Source organism: Melanerpes formicivorus, unplaced genomic scaffold, assembly GCF_026170545.1.
Source record: "Melanerpes formicivorus ecotype bairdi unplaced genomic scaffold, bMelFor1.0.p_v2 SCAF_7, whole genome shotgun sequence".
In the NCBI taxonomy this organism is placed as follows: domain Eukaryota; kingdom Metazoa; phylum Chordata; class Aves; order Piciformes; family Picidae; genus Melanerpes; species Melanerpes formicivorus.
The window spans coordinates 15,513,813-15,540,215 of record NW_027142359.1 but is presented as its reverse complement, the minus strand read 5'-3'; the positions used below and the strand labels follow the sequence as shown (position 1 = coordinate 15,540,215).

Here is a 26,403-nt window from a genome sequence, read left to right as displayed (position 1 = left end):
ATGGGATGCACTGTTGCAGTTTGCTGCTGTAGGATGTTGAACCCATAACCCCTAAAGCGAAGTACCACTGCTGGGATCTGCAGTGCATGCTTAGTCCTAGATTTCATTGAGACCCACTCATCCCTTCTCATCACTTAGCCTTTGGCAAGGACCAAATGCGTGACTAAAGCATTGGATTTTTAATAACTGCCTGATATAAAATAGTCCTCAACATGCCAATGAAAACACATCTCCTTTTATCATAATGACACCTGTTAGAAGGAAATACCGTGATCTTTCAAATTAGTTGAGCCTGTTTTTTGCTATGTGATGCTTTTACTCACTCTCTCACTACCTATCCTGTTTTCCAATGAGAAACCCTGATTAAAACCTTCAGGCTCCACATTAATCTATGGATCAGTTAATAAAATGCTTTAAGGCATCATCTGCATTAAAAACTTCATCTTAATGACACTTTGGTGCAACTAAGTCACATTTTCCCCTCTGTGTAAAGTAAGGCTAGGATATCATATGCTTAAAAATCAGCATTTAAATATACAATAAACCTATTACTGTTACCTTCTACAAGAAAAGAATTTCAAACTGCATAATACCATAGTAATCAAAACTAACCTTAATTATTATTACAGTGCACCTGTTGATGCATCCCTTAATTACATCATTTCATAAGAAGGAAGAGCAAATGGATTTTGGGCATAGGCAAAATAACCAACTTTTCCATTTTCAAAGTTCCCATCTTCAAGCAAAAAATGCAGTTTCACTTTGTTTCAGTTTCTTGAACCACGCTGAAGCTGCAAAAGTCTGTGGATTTAGAGACAAGTTCTAACAGCAAGTGAAGCAGGTTAACAGAATCCCAGAAACATTCAGGTTAGAAAAGACCCTCAGGATCACCAAGTCCAACCAATAATCCTACTCTACAAGGTTCACCCCTAAACTACATCCCCAAGCACCACATCCAAATGACCTTTAAACACATCCAGGGCTGGTGACTCAACCACCTCCCTGGGCAGCACATTCCAATGCCTGACCACTCTTTCTGTGAATTTTTTTTTTCCTAATGTCCAGTCTAAACCTACCCAGTCGCAGCTTGAGGCTGTTCTCTCTTGTTCTATCACTAATTACCTGTGAGAAGAGACCACCACCAGCCTCTCCACAACCTCCTTTCAGGTACTTGTAGAGAGCGATGAGGTCTCCCCTCAGCCTCCTCTTTCAGACTTAACAGCCCCAGCACCTTCAGTCACTCTTCGTAAGATTTATTCTCCAGGCCCTTCCCCAGCTTCATTACCCTCCTCCGCACTTGCTCCAGCACCTCCACATCTGTCTTGTATTGAGGTGCCCCAAACTGAACATAATACTTGGGGTGTGGCCTCACCAGAGCTGAGTACAAGGGGACAATCACCTCCCTACTCCTGCTGGACACAGCATTTCTAATACAAGCCAGGATACCATTGGCTTTCTTGGCCACCTGGGCACACTGCTTGCTCATATTAAGTTGCTTGTTGATTAGAATCCCCAGGTCCCTTTCTGCTAGACAGCTTTCCAGCCACACTTCCCCAAGCCTGTAGCATTGCCTTGGGTTGCTGTGATCCAAGTGCAGGACCTGGCATTTGGCCTTGTTGAAACTCATCCCGTCAACACTAGCCCATCGATCCAATCTATACAACTACATACTTGCTGGCAGTGGCTTAACTTCTATGAAATAAAGAAAACTGCACTTCAAGTCTGTATCACAAATACTGTATCTCTCAGAAGAAACAACCAGTGCAAGGTAGAAGAGTAATTCTCAGCCCCTCTTACGGAAAGAATTTGGTTCAAAATGCTCAACAGGACTTCTCTGGTAGAGAACAGCAATGTCATGAAAAAGATTTTTGCTTTCTCAAGAGGCTGGAGGACCATTTACCTGTAATATGCAGAGTGTATTTATATACCTCTATGATGTTCTAAGATTTTCTAAATCTCTTAAAAACTACAGATACAAGATAACCCAATGTAAAGAAACACCAAAACCAAACTGGTTGTTTAGTCTGAAGGTATAAAAATGGTGGCTTTTTAAGAAATAAAAATAAATCAACACACCAAGGCATCTCCACACTTTTAATACAAGGTAAAACATTAAGCAACCCACACAGCCTAATTCTTACTACATTTGTAACTAGCAATATATACCAGAACTCATTACATATCACAAGCCAGTAAGCCCTTTCAGTAGAGAAAAGCAATAAATAGTCAAATGGAAAAATAAACCAAACCAAACCCACACAAAAACCCCCAAGCAAACAAAAACAAACAAACAAACAAAATCCAAAAAACAAACTTTGGGACATTGTTTAGTTTGAATATCAAACTGTAGAAAAGAGAAATTAAACTAAATATAAAACAAAACAAACCTTCAAAAGTAGTATTGTCTTAAAGGTCAATTTAAGTGTGGAGAAGAAGTGATGCTGTTATAATTTTCTCTATCTACGTATAGTTTTTTTGAGTTTTCAGAGTTAAGTCCTGCTGCTAGGTGCTAACACTGTTCACTACAAACTTCAAGCCCTGAAGTAATTCATTATTATGAACAAAGGCAGACAGGAAAGGGGTACTTTGGAGTAATCATTTTTACAAGAAGTCAGTAGGGTGAGGTCTTTGGAAAATGTTCAGTTAATCAAAAAAATTCAAGGCTAGGAAAAGAGACTCCTTTTCCTTGCCACCTCACCACTTCATTGCCAACAGTGCTTTCAGTGCTTCCTTTGAATCTGTCTCTTGACATCTGACACCTCAGTGTCCCAATTTGCTGTGCAAAATAATTCTAGATAACGCAAAGATCTAAAACCCAACTAATTTTCTGCCTTTGTAAAACGGCTTATTAATGGATTGGAAGAATGCTGGAATTGTTACCCAAGAAGGTTCTAGGAAAACGTATTTTTCAACAGTACAAGCCACCAGATGGGCTCAGCTGTTTTGTGAAACCCTTCTCTTAGTGTATGTTATTCTGTGATGCTGAAGAAACAGCAATCAGCATGCCAAAGAGAAAGCATCGAAGAGACTTGTATACTGGTGCTGACTGCAAACACCATGGTCAGGGCTACTTCAGTATCTTTCATTTAGCACCCTCCATAGCAGTGTCTACAAACATACCCCCAAATTGCTTTATACTGATTCTCAGTTTCATCTTGTATTTCCCATCTGTCTGTATTCACCTTATTATTCAAAATACAACATGGGTTTCAGAAAATCAATTGTCTGGTTTGTTTATACAAACAAAATGGGGTCTTGATTCACCACTAGTGCAGGATAACACAAATAGCGTAACTGCAGCGAACTGGATCAGGAAGCCAATCCAGGTTAACTAAAGTCCCTTCTGCTTTCCCTTTTCTGCAGGGTTATTTTTAACTGAGATGAATCTCAAATTCAGTTCACCTTGTTGTCTCATAAATAGCTGCTCCAACACACTTGAGGGCACAGAGTAAGGAAAAAAAGCTGCAAGGGACAGAAAAGCAGAACTGCAACTGAAATAAATACTTATGAAATAGCACCTTGCACCTATAACAAAGACTAGACAGAGCACCACTGCAGGGCAAACTCTTTGCCAAGATCTAGTCCTAAGGATCACAAGTTTGTATGAAAAATCCCCACCAACTCAAGGTTCCTAACCATGAAAACTCTGCAGGCTTAAATGACAGGAAGTACTGATTTTAAAAAACATACACTCTATTTGGATCTAATTCAGAACCCACCTGCTCTGTAGCAGACACAATATCCTTTTATTAAACTAACTACTGCTGTAATTAAAAAAAAAAAGTCTGTTGTGATGTCTATAGCAAGAATACAGGCAAACCACAGAAAATCCAACAACCACCTAAAGGCGTTTGCACAGCTCTCTCCAAAGGAGAGATGTGTCAGTTACAAAGAACTTTAACTGGAGTAGAATCCCAAACAGCCTGATGTTCAGCATGGTGCACAGCCCTCCACTCTGCCAGAGCTGCCTGTGACACCATCAGCTGCAGCACTGTGTCCTTACACTCTCACCACTTACTTCTCTGCCCACATTCTCCTCCCTGTACCAGAGAAAAGCTGATTTTGCAATTACACCAAGGAATAATGTGACTGTTGCCAAAAAAAAAATAATCATGAGAAATGTGGGTATTTTTCAATATATTACTTTTGATTGTGTCATTTCTACAAATGTGGATATATGCATAAATGAACTAACATTAAAAACACTCGGCAACAAGAGACTGTCAAGTAATTTTAAATGTTGTATCTTTAAAGCAGTCTAAGTTTGTAACAAAGGCCTAACTACAACAGTTAAATTCATAAACTAATTTATCATTCAGGGGTCCTTCTGACCTTTTGTTGTGCTACCATGTGGCTATCATTTACCTCTCTCTTCTAGTCCAAGCTGCTAATAAGCATTCTTTTTTTTAATTAAAGCAGAACTTTCAGAGGGTGCACACTGGTGGCCTTACATTGGTGATTACAGCAAAGTAATCTTTAGACATTTCTTCAGCAAGTAATTATAACTACTCCCGACTTTCAGATAATGGAGTTCCTTATTGCTGGAATCTCACTGGTCAATAGCAAGACAATACAAGCCCAAAATAGAAGAAAAAAAAACTTTAAATACATTGTTTAGAGGTGTTTATATACATACAGTCTATCCCAGCATTGCTGAAATACATATTACTAGCTACTCTTTACACAATACATACTGATAGCTGATTTTCTAAAATGTGTTTAAGCAGATTTCAAAATCAGAGCACAGAAGCACAATGAGAAAAGAAAAAGGACAACAGCCGTTGAAACAAAACTATGCTTTTGGTCTACACAAGTGACAGAGAATCAGCAAGCTTGGAATAGTAATAGACACTGAGCTTTTCACCTCTACTTCACTGATTTCAGTCTAATCAAGGTCAGCAGTGAAAGAGCGTTGCCTCAAGTTTTTACATGAAACAAACTTGTGGTCTCTTTTGGTCCTCAATGAGTTAATCAACAGAATGACCCAATACTGAATGCACAGGAAAAATAAGCACCAAAAAAAAATTACAAAAAAAAATTTCTCAGTTCTAGGAAATGTCCCTTGAGGAGGTTAAAATCTACTGGCAAAGGAAAATGAAGACTGCATCTTCCTGTCAAGCACATTTCAAAGGAGCACTACTTGCAGAATAATTATAGGAGTTAAAAAGGGAAGAATTGACTATAATAGTAACTCTGTCATACTGAAGATACTATAGTGGGAACACTTTGAGGAGGAGGAAAAGTGAATGAACATAAAACTCACATGCAGAATACACATCACACATGCTGTACTTTGCTATTTAAAGACCACAGAAGTCAAAGTTAATGAAGTCCTGTTAGATTAACAGATTCCTCATGCATTGGAACCTGAATACGTGGCTACCAGGTAAGAAGCTACGTGTACAGAATTATGTTTTGTAAATCATGTATCATTTAATTTTAAACATACATTTTTAAAAGCAATTTACTACTACATATTGCTACAGGGGGAAAAAAGGACCATCTGCATCCTGGCTAACACAATTCAGAAGCCAAGTCCATGTGGTTTCAAGTTCTATTGGAAGAAGAGAAAGTATACAAATCTTCCAGTCACCAGAGTGTTTACTAATCATGTAGTCTCTAATCAAGTCTGGTAATTAAAAGAAATAAACAGCTAAAATAACAGATAAGTATTCATACATCTAGGGAAAGAAAAAAAATACACAAACCAAACCACAAATTAAACACCAAGTGAGATTGCTAATAATGTCTCAATAAACTTCTTGCTGTCATTACTTTGCTTATCTAAAGAGGCAAGTCATTCAGATCAATACATAGTACTCAGTTCAAGTATCTGTATTATCAAGTTATTGGAAGAAAAACTACCATCAAACTTTCTACAAACTTTACCATTTGCAGAGCTGATATGCAGTCTAGTTTAGAAAATATCTGTAGTAAAGTTAAACAATTCCTATTTCACATAAAATTAATAATCCTCTTGAATGTAACAGGTTCACTTACTGGATTAAAAAACTATGTGACCTTTTATGAACTCAGGTCTGTTGTAGTTATTATTCTCTTATGTTGCATGCTACTTTAACAAAGGATTCCAAGGTAATGAACATTAACGAAGCTAACATTTTCCTACATTGACTGCAACAAATGAAAGTAGACTCCCGGCAGCTTTTTGGGTTTTGGTGGGGTTTTTTAATACCAAACAATTAAGTGAATAATTAATCTAATATTAGGATGCAGGATCAAACTTAAGAGAAACTTTTAAGACAAGTGACAATTGTGTATTTTCAGATTTCAAATGAAAAATACTTATATTATTACTCTAAAAGACCCTCAGAATTTGAAGGCTGTTGTGCTCTGTGAAAAACCATGAACCCAATTCAAACAGGTACAGAGTTTAAAATGGGTACAGAATTCTTAATCTTCTCTTTACTAAAAGATGATCTTTAGTTTTGTCCTCCAAATCAAAACCCACTGCTTATTAGGAGAATCTGTAACAGAAGTGCATAGAAACAAAACCCTGAGACCACACTGAAACTTTCCATCTTTTGTATATACACACACACACACATGTATCTTACCCCTTGCTGTACAAGCCTAATTCACTTTTGGGGTTTTTGTGACTAAGCTTAAGAAACTTAACCAGTATTCAAATTTCATTAACCTGCAACTTCTTACTAAAAATGTTTTGAAACCTTTGCTCCGTAGGTCTACTGGTGTTCATATACTGTTTTATTCCTCTTCATAGCCTAAGTGAAGCAACAAGTACTGAGGATATTTGAATACACATAGAAAGCTAAAATAAACAAGAATGCAAGGGCCAAGATAGGTGAACAGCATTTATTGTGCTGACCAGAGATAGTGCAAGAGGTCTCAAATTACACTTCATGAACTAGTAAGTACAGTTATCAGTCAAAGCTGCGTTACCCTTCGTTGTTCTTTCAGAGGCCTTAGCATGCCCTTGATCCACACAATACCATACACTCCATGTGTGGATCAAATCAAACCTGAAGATTTTTGTTAGTAGTTCAAACAACTTCATTTTCAGCATCCTGAAGTTTGGAATATGTGTTCCTAAGGACACTTATACACAAAACAGGAAAACTGGCTCAAAACCATATCAGAAATATTAGAGTTCAATCACATTCTATGTGATTCTATTTAAAGTTGCCATGATCATGTGAATAGATCACACATCAGTTTTCACTGCCAGTAAAACAAGTATTGCTTCTAGTAATTTATTATGTGTACAGTATTCATATACCATTGATCCTCTACAATAAGTGAATCCTCATCTTTCCCAGCAGTATGTCAATGGTGATCAATTTCTTCTCCTAGTTAGAGAAGTTGTATTATCACAGAGCTTTTTGCTGATAAACATACTGAGTAATTGAACATCTGAGATTGATGTCTCTAGCAGCATTTCAATTTTAAATTCTAACAAAGGGAGAGAGGGCAGTTCTGAATCCAACTCCTTCTGCAACTTAAAAATCACTGCATTTGGTAATATAAGAAAAGAATTAATTAACATAGCAGTAAACACTGTGTGGTCTAGAGTTACTTAACTGCACAGACTAGCAACATTGTATTATGAAATATAAAATGCAGTGTTTTCTCAAGTACTTCAAACAATCCACTCTCTCTCTCCACAAACATAAGTTGGCTAAAATACTTCCTATAAAAAAAAACATACCCAGCCAAATAAATAATAAAATAAAGCCTCTAGACAATAATACTCTTAAAACATATATGAAATACTCAGAAAACATATCAATTGTAAAATCTGTACTACTAATAAGAACACAAGAACAGAAAGGCAAAGCCACAGAGCAAAACTAGGTAGGTGAAGAAAAGCCCCTGGTCCCACAGGTGGAGACATCCATGCAGATCCCCGGGAAGCCAGAGGAATCCTGTGTGGGCACGCACAGGCCTACGCAAATCCGTTACCCCATTCTACCCCTCAATAGTAAACACGAAAAGTAAACACACTAGGGGGAGTGGGGATGGGAAGAAAACAACAAACAAAAACACTGATGCTTAAACTTTTCATTTTAATAACGCCTAAGGAATTTCCAGTAACAAAGGGTATTGTTGTAGGAGCACTGAGCTTGCACAACTGGCTGTTTGCTCTGTCTTTTCTCCTGTCCATCACAAACATACCCAAAGTTTTCCACTAATAATGAAGCAAGGAAGTTAAGTTACTAAAAATAAAAGCCTTTTTTTTTTTTTTTTTCCCCAGGAACTGGATCGGCTTTATATTAAAGATTAAAGGGAAGAGAAACAAACCACCAAAATCGGCATAAAGTACCCTGCGATGGTTAAGTTCAGATCAATACTTTTGTCTTCCATTTTACCCAGGGATGAGGAAAGCAACGTTTGTATTGAGTGCTCTCCCAAAGGATGTAAACACAGCGCGGGGCTCAGGCTATACCACGGGGCGCGCGCAGGACCGGCGAGGTTAGCCGGGCTGCACGATCCAGGCACGTTTACGAGTTTCTGACCTACATTCCCCGCAGCGGGATGAAAACCCTCCCGCCGCAGACGGAGCGCGGCGAGCGGCCTCCCCCGCTGGCAAGGGTGTGTTCAGGGGTGGGGAAAGCTAGCTGGCCGGAGTGAGGATGAAGGCTGGAGGCTGGCGGAGGCGCTGACACCTGTCCGCCGCCACCCCAATCCCGCCAGCAGCTCCTCCTTCTCCGGGGACGGACACCTGCTACAGGACAGCCGGACGCGCGGCCCGGTGGCGGCCTCGGCCCAGCGGCCGCAGGCATATTTCTCCCGCTTATTTCCTGAGAGGCTAAACACCGAAGCGAGCCTGAAGGAGCTTGGCGCCGAGTTGGGTCCGGGTCGGGCACCTAGCGGCTCTAAACAGGCCGCTCAGTGCTGCGGGCCAGCGGGCGCGGGCAGCAGGGCCTGCACGGGGCGGGGGGCTCGGCGCCTCAGCCGCTAGGCCTCGGGGCCTGCGGCCGCCGCGCAAAGCGGGCGCGCCGGCCTCGGCCTGGCTGCCCCTCCTTGGGGAGTGGATCCAGGCGCCAGGCGGAGGCGGCGGATCCCCTCACTCACCGCTCTCGATCTCGTTGCCCTTCTTGGCGGTAGCTGCGTTCCCCATGGCCGAGCCGGGGCGATAGGGGGAGGGGGGGGGCGGGAAGGATGCCGGGCGGCTGCGGCGGGCGGGGACAGGGTTCGGGTGGCGGGGCGGCGCGGCCCGCGGGCGCGGCGGTGGCGGCTAGCTCCCCTCGCCCCGCGCTGGGTCTCTGTGTCTCCGGCCGCCGCGGAGGAGGAGGCGAGCGCTCTGCCCCCCTCCCCCACCCCGACACACGGCGGAAATGACGGCCGGGGCGGCGCCTCCTCCCTCTACACCGCCCGCCGGGGGCGTGCGGGGCGCGGGACGCGGTCGCGCACAGCCTCGGCCACTGCTGCCGCTGCCTCAGGCGGGGGCAGGGGCACCGCCCCGGCTGCGCGCCCTGCGCGAGGGGGCTGCTGAAGGCCTGGGTGGCTCCTGTTGCTCTAGCGGTGGCTGGCAGAGGGCAGGGGTGGGCTGGCTGCCCTCGGCCTTCGTGGCTGCTGCCTTGGCGGGGTGAGGGCGACCACCACTGCGTACGCCCCTTGCCAGCGCTTGGCCTCACAAGGCGGCGGCGTGGGAGCGCCCCCGCTTCCGCTCTCGGGAGCGCCGGCCGGCCCGAGGGGCGCAGCGGCTGAGGCGGGGGCGAGGTGCGCCGTGCCCAAGGTGACCCTGGGAGGCCGAGCGCGCCGCGTCCGTGCGGCTGCGCCCGGTCGGCGCCGGAGTTTCGGCTGTCTCTGAGCATCCCTGGCGGCCCGGGGCCATACACCCTGCGGCTACTGGGGCCCGCGGCCGCCGACGGGGCTGTTCCGCCCGGGCTTTCACGCCAGCAGTGTACGCGAGGAAGCTCGCACTTGTCGCCTGTTCACAAACTGGTTTTGCATGGCTCTATAGACTATAGAAAAAATACAGAAAGTAAGCGAGCTGCCAGGAAATTTTTTTTCCTCCCCCCTTTTTGCTGCCATTCATGTCATAAATAGCTACAGCTACGCATTTTCAAACGATATTGTGACTTTCAAGTTGATGATAGCTCTCTTTATATACATACGTATATATATTTACCATGTGAAAGGCTTTGAGTATTTTAGCTCTGGAAGGAAATGCTTATCAAAAAGAAAGTTCTATTTTATGTGCCTCAGTGGGGAGAGTGGAGAGCAGAAGTGCTAATCTTATGGATCACAAACTGTATATTCTGCCAGAACAATTTATGTGATACTCAGCCTCATCTGGCATTCTTTCCTCAAGGCTGTAGGCTGCATGAGTTTCTGGTGGCAGCCATCCTGGCTATTTTTGGCTATTTTTTTAATTTTATTTTTTAAACAGATGTTATCAAATACTTTTTTGATACTGGGCTGATGCCTATGGTGCCATGGTCTAATAACAAACTACCTACTGTAAGACAGGATTTTACACGCATATGCTAATGCACACTAAAGCAGATCCCTGTGGGAAATTTCCAGTCTCCTGAGACAGTACAGTTGAGTATGCTGCATGGGAACACTGGGCAGATCTATCCAGCATGTGGCTCTACCTTCACATAGGTACAAGATGTCCAGATTATACAACTGCAAGTTTTGGGAACGCTTACCTTAATTATTACTATTTCCTGTAGGTTGAAGTTTGATCAATGAGCACATCAGCTAAGGGACCTTCTCCTGATGTTTGTCTTGGTTTTCATCTATTTTCACCTTGGTTTTCATCCTGATCTGTGTGATACTGGTTGCTTCAGAAGAGTACCTGAAGAAGCGGTCTCTGGGGAAGCCAGGTCTGTATTGCTTTGAAGATCAGAAAAAAGGTTTACATGTAGTGGGGAAATAATCTGCAAACCACTGGGGGTGATGAAGCTGCTATTATTGAAGAGGGCTGTCTCATTTTGCCCAAAGCTGGAGTCTACATTTTTAAAGAACTTGCCCAGAGGTTCAGTGAGTTACCAGTAATTCAGTCTGCCAGGGAAGGGCATGTAGAGTGCAATGGCCAGATCTGTAACAGGAGAGGTTAAACTTGGGAAAAAAAGATGATAATTTGCCGTTGACCCTCTTGATCACTCAGACAATGACTAAAACTGGAACTTGACGTGCTGTAGTATTTAACTAAAGGTGTGAGATGCTATCACAGATAGGTGAAGATGTTACCCCAGATTTAAATGTTTTCCCTGCTTCAGCTATTGTCATTTTGGCCAGACTGAATCTGACTCAGCTGATTTTCATCCAGGTGCTGACAGACATTTTGATATCCTTGAGAAAACAACAACAGCAGCAGCACTAACAAATAAGAAATGCTGCAGCACCTTTAGCATATTCTTGGTACTACAGTTCATACCTTCACTAGCAAATTATGCTGCATAGGCTCTATACATGAGGGTCCGTCAAGGGCCAATAGCCCTTACTATAGCCGTTACTGCTCTTTGGGGTTTGGTGGACAAGAATCACCTACTCATTACACATACTGCAGCGAAATCCTGCATGTGCAGCACATACATGTGTGCGGCAAGGCGTGACACTAGTTCTCAAATAAGCACATGCTCTGAATGCACAGCACTGGTAACTGCATAAATGCTTATGCCCCAATGCTCTCATAATCGAAACCACAGCAAATGGAAGTCAAGAGTGCTGTGAAACATTAAATGAACTGCTTCCATAATCCCAGTTTTATACATCTATGTGAAGGTAACAGAAAGAAGAACTTGGGGCTGGACATTTGCATTCTTGTTTATGCCACTTGTACAACTTAGGCTATATTAACAAAATTAATTTCAGAACATAGCAATGTAGTATAGATTATGTATGTATATTGATTTAGGATTCAGAGTGTCAGCTCTTTTTCTAGTCCCAATCTTCAATTTGCCTTAATTTTCTTACATAAAATCCTTTGGTTTTCTTATATGAAATCCTTTGATGCTGAAATGCTCGCTATCGCTGCTCATACAAAAGTAGTTTGTCTTCTGCCTTTCAACACAATTGGTTAAATCAAATTGTGCAAATATGAAAAATGTTCTGTTTGGATATGTTAGAATATTTATTAATGGTGCAATCTTAAAAAATCAAATTTCATTTGTTTTGCTTATCTGCATAAGATTTTTTAAATAGCTACACTAAGACAGTCAGCTCAGCAGCTTTAGAACCATACACATTGAATGATGTAGTTTCAGTGACTCGCAGCAGGTTTCAATAATTTTTCTACATATTTTTGGGAACTATTGATTAACAATATCATAACAACACTGATTTTTTTTACCCCCCACTAATAAAGCCTATGGTGCTGTAGCAGATGTATAGTTCCCCCCAGAAATGTGCATAGACTCTATATAGACTCAAAACTAAAAATGAGAAGGTCATTTCAGGACAGTAAAGATAAATTTCTGTTAGATGAAAGGCTCTCACACGCATTTAATGGGAATCCCTTTTCCATATGGCAGTCACTCTATAACCATTCCATTTCCAGATGAGATAGTGGCATTTCTGTAGCAGCAATAGTGGTTGTTTTGAATACACATTTGAAACAAGGCACTACGTTTAAATCATTAAGCATTTTCATTTCTTCCCTCTCATTAAAGGTATGCCTGCATTGCAAGGGGTTGGCATACACAAACCGAAATAGATGTTAGTACATACAGATTGGCCCATCCAGACTGATAGTTCTTACCCTGAGGGTACAGGATATTAATATGTACCTGCTTTACTTATAATTAATTCTCTTTATATAGCCAGCCTGCCTTACCATTGCAGCAGTGCCAGTAAATTGCAGGGTTTGAATACAAGATTTGACTGCTCTTCCTCAAATCCCACATTCCTGCATCTTTGAGCATCTTTGGCAAGCCTCCTTCTCCACTCCTAAACAGACTGATATATTTGGCATTTAACTCTTTGTTTTCCATTTAGGTTGTTCCAGACTGCTGCCACATTTCCTGCTCTCAGCTAACCCCTGCTCTGCCAGCGTGGGATGGCTTTTCTAGCATATAGCTAACGTGCCAAGAAGCATATGTATCTTTTTGTGAATATGGAAGTTATTTTCCAAATTTTACAGCTTCTGACCCAGAAACAGAAATATTCATCACTGCAACATAATTTCAAACCTGCCAAGAATATATCATGTAGATGTGCTAAGGGAAAGGATGAAAGCAGGAGTATAGAAATTCCTCTGGCACTTACTATAGAGCGTGATGAAATACATCTTTGTATAGGTAAGACCAAATTCACTGATGTCCAATTCATTCCTCTTGAGGACTCACCTATCCTCACAGAAAGGAGTGAAAGATCTATATGCCATGTTGCCATGGTATTTGCCAGACTCTAATCCATGATGAAACTTGAGCAACTCTGCCAACAATTTGCTCTGTCAGGTCTCCTGAAAAATGTTGTTTGATGCCCACTGAACTGTGAATCCAGAAGTAATCTGGAGCCTCAAGAAAGTGTTCTGTGACTGTTAGAATTTTGAGGGACATTTTGGGTCAAAGATGGAGGGATTAATTAAGGGTAACTTGGGCTTCTTTCAATGCAACTAGGTACACATAAAGCCAGAAGCTTCAAAGGAAGTTTATACCAGCAGCCAACACTTCACCACTGCTGCACTTCTTGGCATTAGATGTTTCCCAAGGAAAAAAATGTGTAACATAGAAGCAAAGGATTTATGTATTTCCTTATTGATTTTTAACTGCAAACCTCTATTTCACTGCAAACCTCTCGAGCTATGAAGTTGGAAGGTGTGTATTTTTCCTGATGTTTTAAACATAATTTAAAGAAGTATGCTTTTGCCTTCAGTATTGCCCCTTGATAACATTTGTCAAATTTTCTATGGGTAGTGGCTATATATTCATTCATAGGAGGTGGCAGGTGCTGTGTTTTGATCAGTGTCTTGCTGTGTAGACATGTTTTTTACAGAGATAAACTACAGACTTCATTAATGGGCAAGTCCAACTGCTAAATTCTTGGACTTTATCTCCTGTGATCATTCAGGAGAGGGGGCATAGTCTCATGCTATCAATCAAGCAGTGATTTTTTTTCAGTTGCTTATAATTGTTCTGGAGATTATTCCGTATTTGTAGAAGACACTGCCTGAAAATCTGTGATTCAGAAAAAAATTCTAATTACTGTTAAGGAAAATTCTTACTGACCTGCCTCTGTAACTGAGTTTTGATCTTTTTGTGGTTATCTGGCTGCTATCAGGCTCATTTGTAAAGTTGTTTTATCCATATCAAGAGAAGTCCTTTTCTACACAGGTGCTCCATCTGTATCTATGATAGATTGCTCAGCCTAAGAAAAGTGAGACATAATACAGTAGCTTGGTTTTTTGCACTTCTGAAAGGTTCATTGTGTAGAAAAACAGGAAACAAGAAAGAATCGCACCTTTAGGTTTTGCATTTTTGGTAGTTCAGCAACATATATGGATTTCTGCATATGAACTATTGAAAGAATGAAACTTAAACCAAAACTGATAATAACAGTTGTCTGCCATTAGATTCTAGTCTAGTCACACAGATTTGAACAGAAGTACTGCTTGTGTAGCCAAAGTTATTCAAATGCATAACTGTTTAAAATGTGACATAGTAAAACACTTTCAGGGCTGTTGACATCATTATCCGCAGGCTTACCATAATTTAGATGTGATCAGTATTATACTAATGTTTGTTCATACTGTATATTCAGAGTCAGAATCACTTAGCTTTTTCAAAATAAGATGAAAACCAAAACAAGTAGTGTTTATTAATGTTTTCTTTTTAGGTCTTTTCTACAGAGATCTCCAAGTTAATTACAGCTGTTAAAGTAGATTAAGCTATATTACATGCCACAGTATTTTTCTTCAGAATGAAAAATGACCTTAATTCAATTTAGACTTTGTGAGTGAAATAGGCTATGTTAAACAAAGGTCACTTTAATTCTAAGAGTGTTCACACAAAGAGTTCACCAGGCCTCTGCACATACTCTGCACCCAATAAATTAAGAGCGATGAGTACTAGAAGTCACATACCTAAATCTGAGTTCCACAATATTCTGCTCAAATGCATGTCCTGTATGTTGCATTCCACTGTCATGTATTGCTATTGGGTAAAGAAATCTAGCTAAAAAGCTTTCTAATGCATAATCAGCTCTCCAGCTATGATATTTTTAGTAGTGCCATCTAAAAATAGAAACACAATCTAAGATGTTTTTCCTGGTTTATTATTTATATCTAAAAGCACATTTTTAAACAGAAACCAAATCACTTTCCTAAACCTGGAATTATACCCATTTATCTTTCTACAGCCTGTTGATTTTCTCTCGGGGTTACAGCACAAATACTAGGAGTTATGCACATGTGCCTAATTGAAGGTAACGTCCCATTTGCTCTCATGGTTATTATTTCTTCTGCACACATCTGTTTTTTCTGCAAGTGTCCATTGTTTGTAGGAAAACAGTCAACCAAGGCAGAAGTGTCAGCAACATGCAGTTTGTTCATGTTTTAGACCTCTGATGCTTGCAAATTAATACAAGGTTTTACTTACTGTTTAGCTTCTTTCATTTGCTTTATTTGTGTTTATATTCCTTGCTTATGATTTCAAACTCTTCATGCTTTTCTACCTCTAATATCTTTGTCTTATACTGCTCTGAGCTCTTGGTCATACCTAAGGTGTTAGAGCACTGTCCAGTCCACACTTACTCAAATACTAGCTTCTTGGCTAGTCTGCATCTCCCAGGAGTCTATTTCTGTATTACTTGCTCCACTTTCCATTGAAAACCAGTGCCTTTTTTAAAATTGGAAGGTTTTGGGTTTTATTAACCTACAAATCTTCATTAGATCTTACTCTAAGGCAGACTAATTCCATGGTTTATATCCCTCAGAAAAAAAAAAAAGTGTTTCTCCAATCTTGTATATTTCAAAATACTTTTAAACCTTCAGGTTCAAAGTGAATGACTTTCATATGCTCAATTTCATTTAGAATGCAATACTCCTCAATTTTTATAACAGTTTCATGAATATCCCCTTTTTCTTGGATTGCTGAAAACTATTTAAATTTGCCAAATGCTATCAGCATGAGCTGTTTTCAGTACATGGTTGACTTGCTTTTAAATAACACTTACTGCTTCCAGATACACATTGGAGTGTTCTTGCCTTCTTTTCCAGTAGTTTCTGGTGTTTCCAGAGCTTGAGTCTTTTAAATGCTCCAATTTATTCTCAGTGTCTTTCTTTGATTTCTTTTTATTGCTAGTGCCGTGAATGAGGAGTTGTTCCAGGCTCAGAGGATTACAGCAGAAATTCTTTAATCATGTCTATCCACAGTGCCTTTTCCTCACACTTACAAGCCAGAAGGTTAAACTTAGGGAACATTTAGATGAGTAACATTTAATTAGGAGGAATAATAATAATTACAAAACAAAACAAAAGACAGTATGTTCATAGGTGTAAATTTATTGAAATAAAAAAACTATGCAAGGAATACACAACAAAAGACACTTTGCACCTGTAAGCAGACAAGAAACCAACTTAGAAAGTTTATTTAATCTTTGTTAGATCTATTTTTGGTTCGTGCTTGACTGGCAAAACTAGGTGCTAGCCAAGAAGAATTATTAATCCTGAGCAAGACAAAGAAATGGTTATTTCAAGTGTTTGTAATGCAAGTGTTAATGAATGAGCTTTTTCCTCTCAACTCCAGAATCTGATAAACCATTGGCAGAAGGTACCTGACAGTACCTGTGTATTTGAGATGTGTGACTGATCCACCAAGAGAGAGAAATTGAATATTTTCAAACACATTTTGTGGTTTGTTTGTGGTTTGTTTGAACGTGATACAGAAAACTTTAGCTTCTACTTTCATTTAGTCCAAGTCAGGTTTTTAAAATGCAGTTTCACATCTCAAATGTTGAGCTAATTTTCTAGTAATAGTTGAAATAAATGTAGTGCATCCAGTGCAACTTTTATTTTTAAAATCCATATTAAAAGATGATAACCATGTGAAATACAGGTTGGTTGGGTTTGTTTTTTCTTGTTTTTTGTTTTCCATAGGAATGTGAAAGACAGGGCTTTTAAACTGATATAAGGTATCACCATTTTAATCATCATATTTACATGAAAGAACTCCATTCATTCCATTTTGTGCAAAGGGCAGATCCATTCCCAGGTAACATATTAACCAATAAATGTCTACATATAAATATTACCCTCAAGCATTTCTTGTTTCCAAAGCTGTAATTCCATTCAAATAATTTCTGGTAAAGACAATCAAGCAAAGTCTCTAAGAGAGAAGAAGTCTTACTGTCTTAGGGTTGTCTGCAATTGTTATGTCCAGGTGCAACATTTTAATTCATAGAGATGATGGGATTTCATGCATAGATCACTTGAAACAGCTGCTTTTTGCCCTTTGATATCTCTCCTCAGAAGTCTTCCCTTCTGTCTACTTTTATCACTGTCAAAATGATCCTTTGATTGAAACACTTTTTTGTTTCTCCTTGTTTTACCTTTTTATGTTGCTAAAATGAAAAGGTCTTTTTCTGTATTCTAATGACTTAATATGCCATTAGTTGCATACTCTGCTTTCCCTCCTTTTCTGTACCTTTTGGTCTCCATTCACACTCCCATTCTATTCTATCTCCTTAATGTTTTCCTTCTTTGTACTGCAAATTTACTACCAAAATCATCATACTGTAAGAAGTCACAAACCTAATGAAATTCAGCAGCACACTTTGGTGGTGTTTAGCATCGCTTCCTTCATCCACATAACTGGGATATGAGATCCTATTTACAGTAGCAGGATTAATCCTAAAGATTCAGGCATGTCTAAATCAGTTGGGGGCCTACCTAGTCATTACTGAGAAGAAGAACCACAGCTGAGTTTTCTAATTGCCTGAGCACACACACCCCCACCAGGCAAAGGCCATAAAAATCATCACTGAGCAGAAAATATTTTTGCAAACTCTCAAATGAAATCTTCCTTTCTTCATACTCAAATGAAGTTTTGCTATCAGTGACATTGGGATGTTACCTGCAACACTGGGCATGGTTTGGTTTTCTGGTTTTGCAGCTGTTACTTCTCATAAACTGTCTTAAAGAAAATACTTTGCTTACATGCCCTCTTTCATTTCTGCCATAACATTCCATCAATTTATTGCAGAGACAAGAATATAATTAGCTATATCCATTCCCTCAAGGTTAGCATAGGATGCTACACTAAAAGGGCACAAAAGATGTGTTACAAATGGTTCTTCTGTGTAAATAATTTATTGCTATAATTTCTTAGGAATGATAAATGCAGGTTGCATTGCTCTTTTTTAGTTAAAAGCACTTTCCTTATGGAGGAGGGGAGGGATACAGCCTTTCTATCTGCTACTTGTTTGAAAAGGGAGTTAAATGATTTGTATAATGATCCTTTAACATGAAAATACTACTAATGCAGTGAATACCAATACTTATATATACAGTGCTTTTTCATCTACCAAGATGAGACACTCAGATGAAGTCATAAGCTTCTGAAAGTATCAGTGGTGTTGGCAGTCTGGTGCAGCTGGGATTTCAGGGAAAGAGGAGAAAGGCTGGAGGAGGTACAAGGAGAGCAGCAGAACCCCTCATAGCTTCAATCTGCCACAGAAAGGAGAGCATGGTAAGTGGTAAAAGAATGAAACAGTGCAGGGCAGAAGAGAAGAGACTGTGAAGATGGTAAAGAGAGAGGAAAACAAAGCCTAGAGAATTGGAGCATGTACATGTGCAGAGAAAGAAAAAGAGATAAAATTGTGGAAGAGAACTTGTAGAACTTGACTCATTCAACAGTAAAATATGTAATATAGTCTTTTTAAAAAGAAAATAGGAGGTGTGGTAACCTATTTCATTTGGAGAGAAAAAAATGGTGCTTGTGACTAGAAGAAGCTATGATTTTGTGTACAAGCATAGCAATACATCTGTGATGCAGTTTCATCCCTGCCTGTGTGTATGCTCTGTGAGTGGAGCTCTCTGTTCACTCCCTGATGGCTCTGAATGGAATAGTTTGCAGACCTCTGGTCTGGACGTAGTCTTTTTATATATGTTTGGACAGCTGCATCACAACAGCGGCCTAATTTTGAATGGGATCTGCATTTTCTACTCTAACTGAAATAAAAATTCATAATCACTTAGTAACATTGACATTATGGCTTCTTGGACACAAAAAATCCCAGAAGTTCATAACATAATGTCAACAAATAAAAAAATTGTCATGACCATGTAGATAATGGTACTAGTCTTGTTTCTTTGCTGCAGCATGTAGTTGTGAAGAATTTGAAGGATTCTCCTGCCCCAGGTTGTGCATTTCTCCACAGGCAGAGCAGAGCACTCTGCAAAGTTCCTTTAGTTTTTGTGATTTTGGAGACTATAGCACAAACAAGAGAAATACCTTTAAATCTCTCCAGTTTCTCTGGTTGCTGAGGATAACCCCTGTAAACTTCACTGTAACAACATGTGGTCTTCAAAAAGCTGGGGACCTTCAGGGAAATACATGTTATCTGGGGACCAACAGATCTTGTGTATCTGTACCTGCATGAGGAGACACATGATTTTACAGAGATTTATTTTGAACATTTCTTTTGGAATGCTTCATACTTCTCTGTTTCAATTTGTGATATACAGCAAAAATAAACGTTTTCTGGTAGCAGCTTTTTCCCTTGTTTTTCTATACTGCTTTCTGATACGACAAATATTGATTAAATATTTATATAAAATGAAAGAAAAATATGAGAAAGACTTCTTTACTGATCATTTTATTTTGATAATGTGCTTTTATTGTGCCTTTTTAGACAATAGCTGTAGAACGCTGAAAAGCCTATTAGAAAGCTGATTAAAGCATACTGAAGGAATTCAAATAACAGTGAAAAGTAGCTACCCTTTGCAATATGAGTTGCCAATTAGACAAGATAAATAGAGGGGTTAAATATTAGCTAACTGATAAATATTTCAAAGCTTGTTCTTACTGATATGAAAGAGCAAGTGCTTTCTTATACAGAATTCTTAAGAATTAAAAAAAAAAAAAATCTGGTGGTGCTGTGTCCCAAATATTTCAGAACTATTTTTATTTTCCTCTGGATAATGTTTTAGAAATCAGATTAGACGTTTATCTAGTTTGTCTCCTCTCCTTGCAATGTTTCATTACAGTAAGTTGCTTTAGAAAAATTATTACTGTTCCTGCTATATATATATTATTACACTACTACTTTTCCAAATTTAAAATGTGATATTCTTCCTATATGTAAGGAAAAATTCTCTCGATTTAGAAGTTCCTGTTCACAATGGAGACAGAGGACTTTAGTAAAATTTTATTCAAATAAAGGGAGAGTCCACAGGACAGTTCCTGGTGGGGTCTCTCAAATTGCTGGGAGATGCAGCTCCCATTTTATCTTAAATTCCCAGATGCAAATTTCCCTCTCCCTTTCCCCATTGGCTAAGGTACTTCAGGATTTACAGTCTTTCCTGAAACACCTACTACATGTCCCCCCTTCACATGCAACGCCCCCCCCCCCCCCCCCCCCCCCCCTTACATACATTGTATGTTCATTTAAATTAGGTTCTTCACTTCTCTGGGAGGAGAAGTTAATATTTAGTAGTCTATTAAGCCTGCGCTCTGGCCTAAAAGTTCAGAAGTTTAGGCTGTGTTCAGTGTCTTGTCATCCTCAGACAGACCTCACTGATTTACAGCAATTTTTTAAGACAAGGTACTTTGTAGATGTCCCTTTGTTGTTTATGCACATAGGTAAGGGGAACTCTCTGGTTCCCCCCCTTCCTCTTCCAATCCCCCTCAGACAATAATTTCTTTGTAAAGACATTGATGATTTTTAATCCCATCACTACATATGCCCCTTTTCATTGCTGTCTATAAAATGCCATCTATAGACAAGTGTCAGACTGTGATCCAAATGAGTTAATGTCTCAAACATTGTGTGCAGCAGCAGCAGCCTTGCAATTAGGAGAGACATGTCCTTTGTGGTTAACACAACAAAACATGTCAGCTCAGGAGGGTTTGGAATGCACCGGAGCAGGGACATCCTTGCCCCCTTGGTAACTTTGCACATGTTCCACCGAGCAGCACATTGTGCAAAGGGTAAGGAAACAGAGGGTCTCATTTCAATTGGTCGAAAGGGTTAATGTGGCCCTTCCTGCTTTGCACATGCTACATTGCAGAGCACCACCTTCCAGCCTTCCCATGTAATTTAGGGAATACTCAGGAGACCATGAAGCAACACCCCTTTTGGTAATGAACAAAAAAGACTTGTTGGTTTCTCTCAAACAAACACCTAGTAATGAAATTACTGTGAGCATGGAAATGTATCATCCCTCTTCAGTGTGCCACATGGTACAGGGACATCTATCATGCCTTTCTGAAGAAGAGTAAGGATTTCTATTTTATAGGTGAAAATAAAAATGAAGCATATACACTAGAATTTTTTTCCCCAAGAATTCTGTAGTCCTGTTACTGTCATTAAAAAGTGTTTGTCCCCCATTGCAAAATTAATTTACAGTTGTATAAAAGAAAAATGCTCTCCCCAGCAACTCAAAAATTGTTACCCATGAAGCTGGAAACTGCTTTGAGGTGCAATGGTAGGCACAAATAAATGAGAGGGAAATTTGTGCATAGAAACAGTGAGGAACTACCATATTTCCATCTTTTAATGGTGCATATTCATGAAATCAAAACTTGAGATTAATAACCTGCATATAATTTTATTTAAGAACAGCTTTTCAATAATCCTTTTCATATAAAAAATATTGTATTTCTGTGCTATGAAGTCCTCTGTAGTTTAGCTAAAGACTTCTATCTAGAACTAAGAATTTGGAAACAGATTTGCTAGTTAACTCCGCTGTAGGAATGCTCTGCAGAATACAAATACTGAAGACACTGTATGAAAAAAAAAAATAATTAAACCTGTATTTATTAAGAAACATCACAAGGCTATAAATGAATACATCTTACATGTGTTAAATTATGTAAGGCACTCTATGATATCTAATCTACTTAGCACATGAATGGGATCCGGGAGGACCTGTGCACTTCGTTCTGCCAGGGACTCCAGAGAGGTCATGTTCCTAGCAGTATGCAAGTGTGAAGTAAATTAGATGAATGCTGAAAATAGATTTTCTCAACCTTGTACATATTTCAGATTATTATCTCCTGTGTGGTGTTTGACAAAGTACATCTGATAAGCACAAATTCATTGCTGATGTGGCATTGAACCAATGGCATTGGAATAAATTTGAATCTGCACTCATTGACTCAATGGAGATGCAGAATATTTACCTGTTGGAAACACTGTAACTGTTATACAGTATTGTCAAGTGAATAAAAGTTTTGCTTATGACAAATACATACTAGCCTATTCAATCTATTTCCAACATTCTATGCAAAATCATTTAATTCTTCTCCTCACAGCCCAAATTTAAATTAACACAGCATCAAGAGATCTTAATAATGAAAATAAGTACAGAGTTTCCTCTGTCAATTGAATCAACATCTTCAGAAGTTTTAGAGCTTTGTTAGGTCATATAAGTTAGATACCAATTATCTTCCTTAAAGATGGTTATGGTGATAATAATACAACAGAACACACGCTAGTTGTCACCTTGCAATACATCAAACTAATTAACTGATCACTTCAGATTTATTTCAATAAACCTGTATGAAAGAATTTCAGTTACACCTGGTAAGGTGTGGACTGAATGGATATTGGGAACTTTTATGCTGTGAAACAATACATTACATAAAGAAACACAACTTTGTTGGGGCAGAAATCTCTCTCATTTCCACTTTTCAGTGATTCCGTACCATATTGCTTAAATAATGGTTAATTCCTGTGCCCAGCTGTAAAGAAGTGGCTCACACCCCAATCTATTTTGGCCTGCAGGCCAGCAGCAGCATAGATAGCCTTTAGCTACACTGTATAATCCAACTCCATTTTGTGAATGCCTGTGAAAAATGTTTTCATTTCCAGGATGACCACATTAATTTAATTGACTACTAGATATAAATTTCCACTTTCCTTCAACTTATCCATTTGATCTTACAGTCTTCATACAGTAGAATTATGGTTGGGTTTTGGTTAGTTTTGGTTTTGTTTGTTTTTACTGGCTTGATAGCTGCTCAACAAAAAGAAACTTCTCTCCAAACTGCTTAAGTTGTGAAACTCTCTTAAACAGTGGCAGATAGCAGATGGGAACTCGAAGAGATTATTTTTAAAAGAACCTCCAAGCTTTGATTACTAAACAGATAAAGACACTCTAAAATGATATTTTGTATGGTTAAAAATAGAATTGCTTATATCTTAAAGCTCTTCAAAAACATGTCTGAAACAAAGGGGCCAAATTAAGCTTGAGAGTAATTGACTGTAGTCTATTGATACTCTTGTTACGGTATCTGCTGAATTTCATCCAGAGAGCATTTGAATGATGAGGACTATAAAAAGTTATTGTACATGAAATACTACATTATGTCAATATCATACTGCTACAGCTTGTAAATTCACATCGATCTGTACAATAATGATGTTTACAGCAGTAATGAATGCAATCAAGCACATGTTTGCTGATGTATAAAAAAAAAAGCACACCATCTTGCTGGGCATTTGATTTCCAGGAGATAATCTCAGGCAGTACTCTGAAGATTAGAGAGGAGATAAGAAACTGTGACAGGCTGGTAGTATCTGCCTGAAACATCATCCCCTATTATCAGGTGCTGGCGCTGCTGGGAAGCTGTTGCATGGATTTTGCTAACACATTGGGTAGGTTTTGACAGCACAGACTACATTTGGACATAATTTTATAGCAAGTGGGAAAATGCACCTGTTCAGAAAAGTATAATTAACTACATAGTAAATATATTCCAAAATGAATGTTGTGCAAACAGAAGAAAGCAGACTAGGAATAGCTACGTTTCCTACTATACAGGTGCATGCCAGTTCTGTTCCAAAGCTTTTGAACTTTTATTACTTTTGATGCTTTGAAACTCTGTCTTTCTGGCATTCATCAGCTCTAAAAGTTGCATGAAGATATAAACTGTTTCAAGCGCAGAGGCAAAATGCAACTTCAAGTTTTCTGGACCACATCAGACTGTGCATCCTATGGCAGCTCTAAGCTCATGATAGAGCAGACCAGAGAAGTACATTTGCATTTCCTAGCCTATTTTGTGACTTTGTTCATAGACCAATACTTTTTAGAGAAATTAATTATCCCCTTTGTAATCCCTAGGAAATGATATTTACTGACTTTGAGAAGGATTGCAGATATGCAGCATTACAGTGATGATAATTATTTGGAGAGCAGACAACTAGTAACAGGAAAGGTGAAACAGGAACTGTGCTCAAATAATCAACCTTTCTCAGAAAGCTAGGACCTGATTGCCTTCCTTGTTCTTCTACTATAACAATTCTAAGTTGTTAAGGTACCTAGGATCCTTGGATGGAAAACTATGGAAAAGTGACAGGAAAATATGAAGAAAATTCATAGAAATATGTAGATTTCTGAGAAAGCACATTTTTCCTGATCTCTGATTTTCTGTTTTGCCTATGTTAGTTTATTTGTAAAATTGGTAAGAGAATCTTCATGCCATAAAAGGTATTTTATTGCTAGTTCTATTTACAATAATTATCTAGGCACATCTGTTGTCTCCAGTACATCAATGTTCAATATTTAAACTAGCTCAGTGTTAAAAATAAAACTCTGTTCAATGCTCCTAATCAAGCATCTGTGTATTTAATGCCCTGTTTTAATTTCTTACTAAACTTTGCTAGTTCTAACATTTCAGCATGGAGGTAGCAAGTATCATCTACTTTCAGAGTGATTCAAAACACAGATCACATTTTTAAAAGTAAATCTGATCTGCTTCTGGAAAACAACAACTAAAAGCACATTCTGGAGAAGATTAATGCCTCCCAGAAATGGAGATGTGAAAAAAGCATTTATGCTGTCAGGTTCTGGTCTTTGCTGGGAGGCTGTGTCATAGGTTGTGGTTTCCTAGCTGAGACTTGAATTCCTTTGTGCCAGTCCTCCTCTGGAAAGGGGAAGTATGAACTGCACCTTGAAAGTGAGACTGTTAAAAAACAAAAAAAGCCTTCTAGGAGCAGAGGAGGGCACAATTGTGTTGCCAACCTCCTGGTTTGTCTGCCAATATAAAGCAACAGGTGGGTACAATCTCTTATCGTAAACTCGTTAGTGATTTGCTGCCCTTCCCACTGTATAACAGAATTGCCTCAGTAGAGAGGTGCACCTTAGGCTTTGGGGCGTAGAGACCTAGTAGGGTATGGAATGTGGACATACAGCCAGAACTATGAAGGCAGGACCTGCCCGAAGCAAGCTCTGACCTGAACATAACATGCAACGCATGTAAACAGTTTCATCTGAAGTCAGTGGCAGCACTCCAAATGACTAACGGAAAGAAAACCAAACCTTTCCTTGTAAGCATCCTGTAACACAGCCTTCTCACAGCTGCGAGGAAAAAAAAAAAGAATGCTTACACAGGGCCAAGCTTTGATCCCATTGCCTCTGCTTTGGCATGGAATTTCTTTCATTAAAATACAGATCTCTTCCTACAAACATTGGTCCACACAAAGAAGCATATGAATTTCCATGACCTTACATGTTTGTGGGCAGAAATTATACTTCTGCTTCTTTTCTGCCAAGCCTAACAAAGGTTTGAATAGTAAATAAGTGATAATTTCTGCCTATCAGTAAAAATTGCAACCCTATTAAAAATACTATGTCTGTAAAAAAAGAGAAATGTTTCAACTTTACAAGTTAAAAATCCCTACCACACATGATAAAACTTCCTGGGATTCCTTAAAGGATTTTTCTTGTGTTTTTCTGTCCTTAAAAGTCATTCTAGTATTTGCAAGAAGTCCTCAATCTGTTCTTATAAACCACCATATTACTGTGTAAGATTTTACAGTGGAATAAAACACACAATGCCAATCAAGTTGCTACCACATTTTCAAACAACTTGCTTCACATCATTTGTCACTTTCTCCTTTCCAGACCAAGAAAATATTGCTTACTGACTAGAAGTACCTTGGAAAGTTAGTTGTAGAGATTCTCACTGAAAGTCTATTTTAGACAAGAGATTGTGCAGCAAAGGTTAGACTGAAATTGATTTTAAAGGTATGTAGTAGTGAGAAATATGTAAGACTAGAGTCGTATGAAAGAAGTTAATTAAATTGATAAACTCCAAACATTAGGAACCAGAGTAAGTCAATGGAAGCTTATAGCTAGTTCCATAGCAAATATACATCAGTCTAAACCAAGTGCCAAGATTTCTCCACTGCTTGTCAATCTGACTCCTAACCTGGATAATATACAGAAAAGATACTACATAATCTCGAGAGAATGGATTAAATTTCGATTGAGTTTTTATTTATTATTACTTTAAAAGTCTTTAA

General features: G+C 39.1%; 1 protein-coding gene and 1 long non-coding RNA gene across 9 annotated transcripts in view; one reads left to right on the top strand and one right to left on the bottom strand.

Moving 5' to 3' along the window:
- PRKACB (protein kinase cAMP-activated catalytic subunit beta) overlaps nt 1–9,316 on the bottom strand; it is a 69,629-nt gene extending 60,313 nt beyond the window's left edge. Inside the window, exon 1 of the mRNA XM_068141150.1 lies at nt 9,055–9,316. Coding sequence (XP_067997251.1) covers nt 9,055–9,100 — 46 coding nt within the window. The 5' untranslated portion in view covers nt 9,101–9,316. The remainder of the gene's footprint in view (nt 1–9,054) is intronic.
- LOC137442409 (uncharacterized) lies at nt 8,572–20,492 on the top strand. Of its 8 annotated transcripts, none has more exons than XR_010987663.1 (3): nt 8,572–8,837; nt 10,665–10,817; nt 12,931–20,492. It is a non-coding gene; the product is annotated as an uncharacterized lncRNA (long non-coding RNA). The 8 variants fall into 8 exon arrangements; XR_010987665.1 differs by lacking the exon at nt 8,572–8,837 and adding an exon at nt 9,393–9,568; XR_010987662.1 differs by lacking the exon at nt 8,572–8,837 and having other exon boundaries at nt 9,624–10,817; nt 12,931–13,232; nt 13,554–20,492.
- The last annotated feature ends 5,911 nt before the right edge of the window (nt 20,493–26,403 follow it).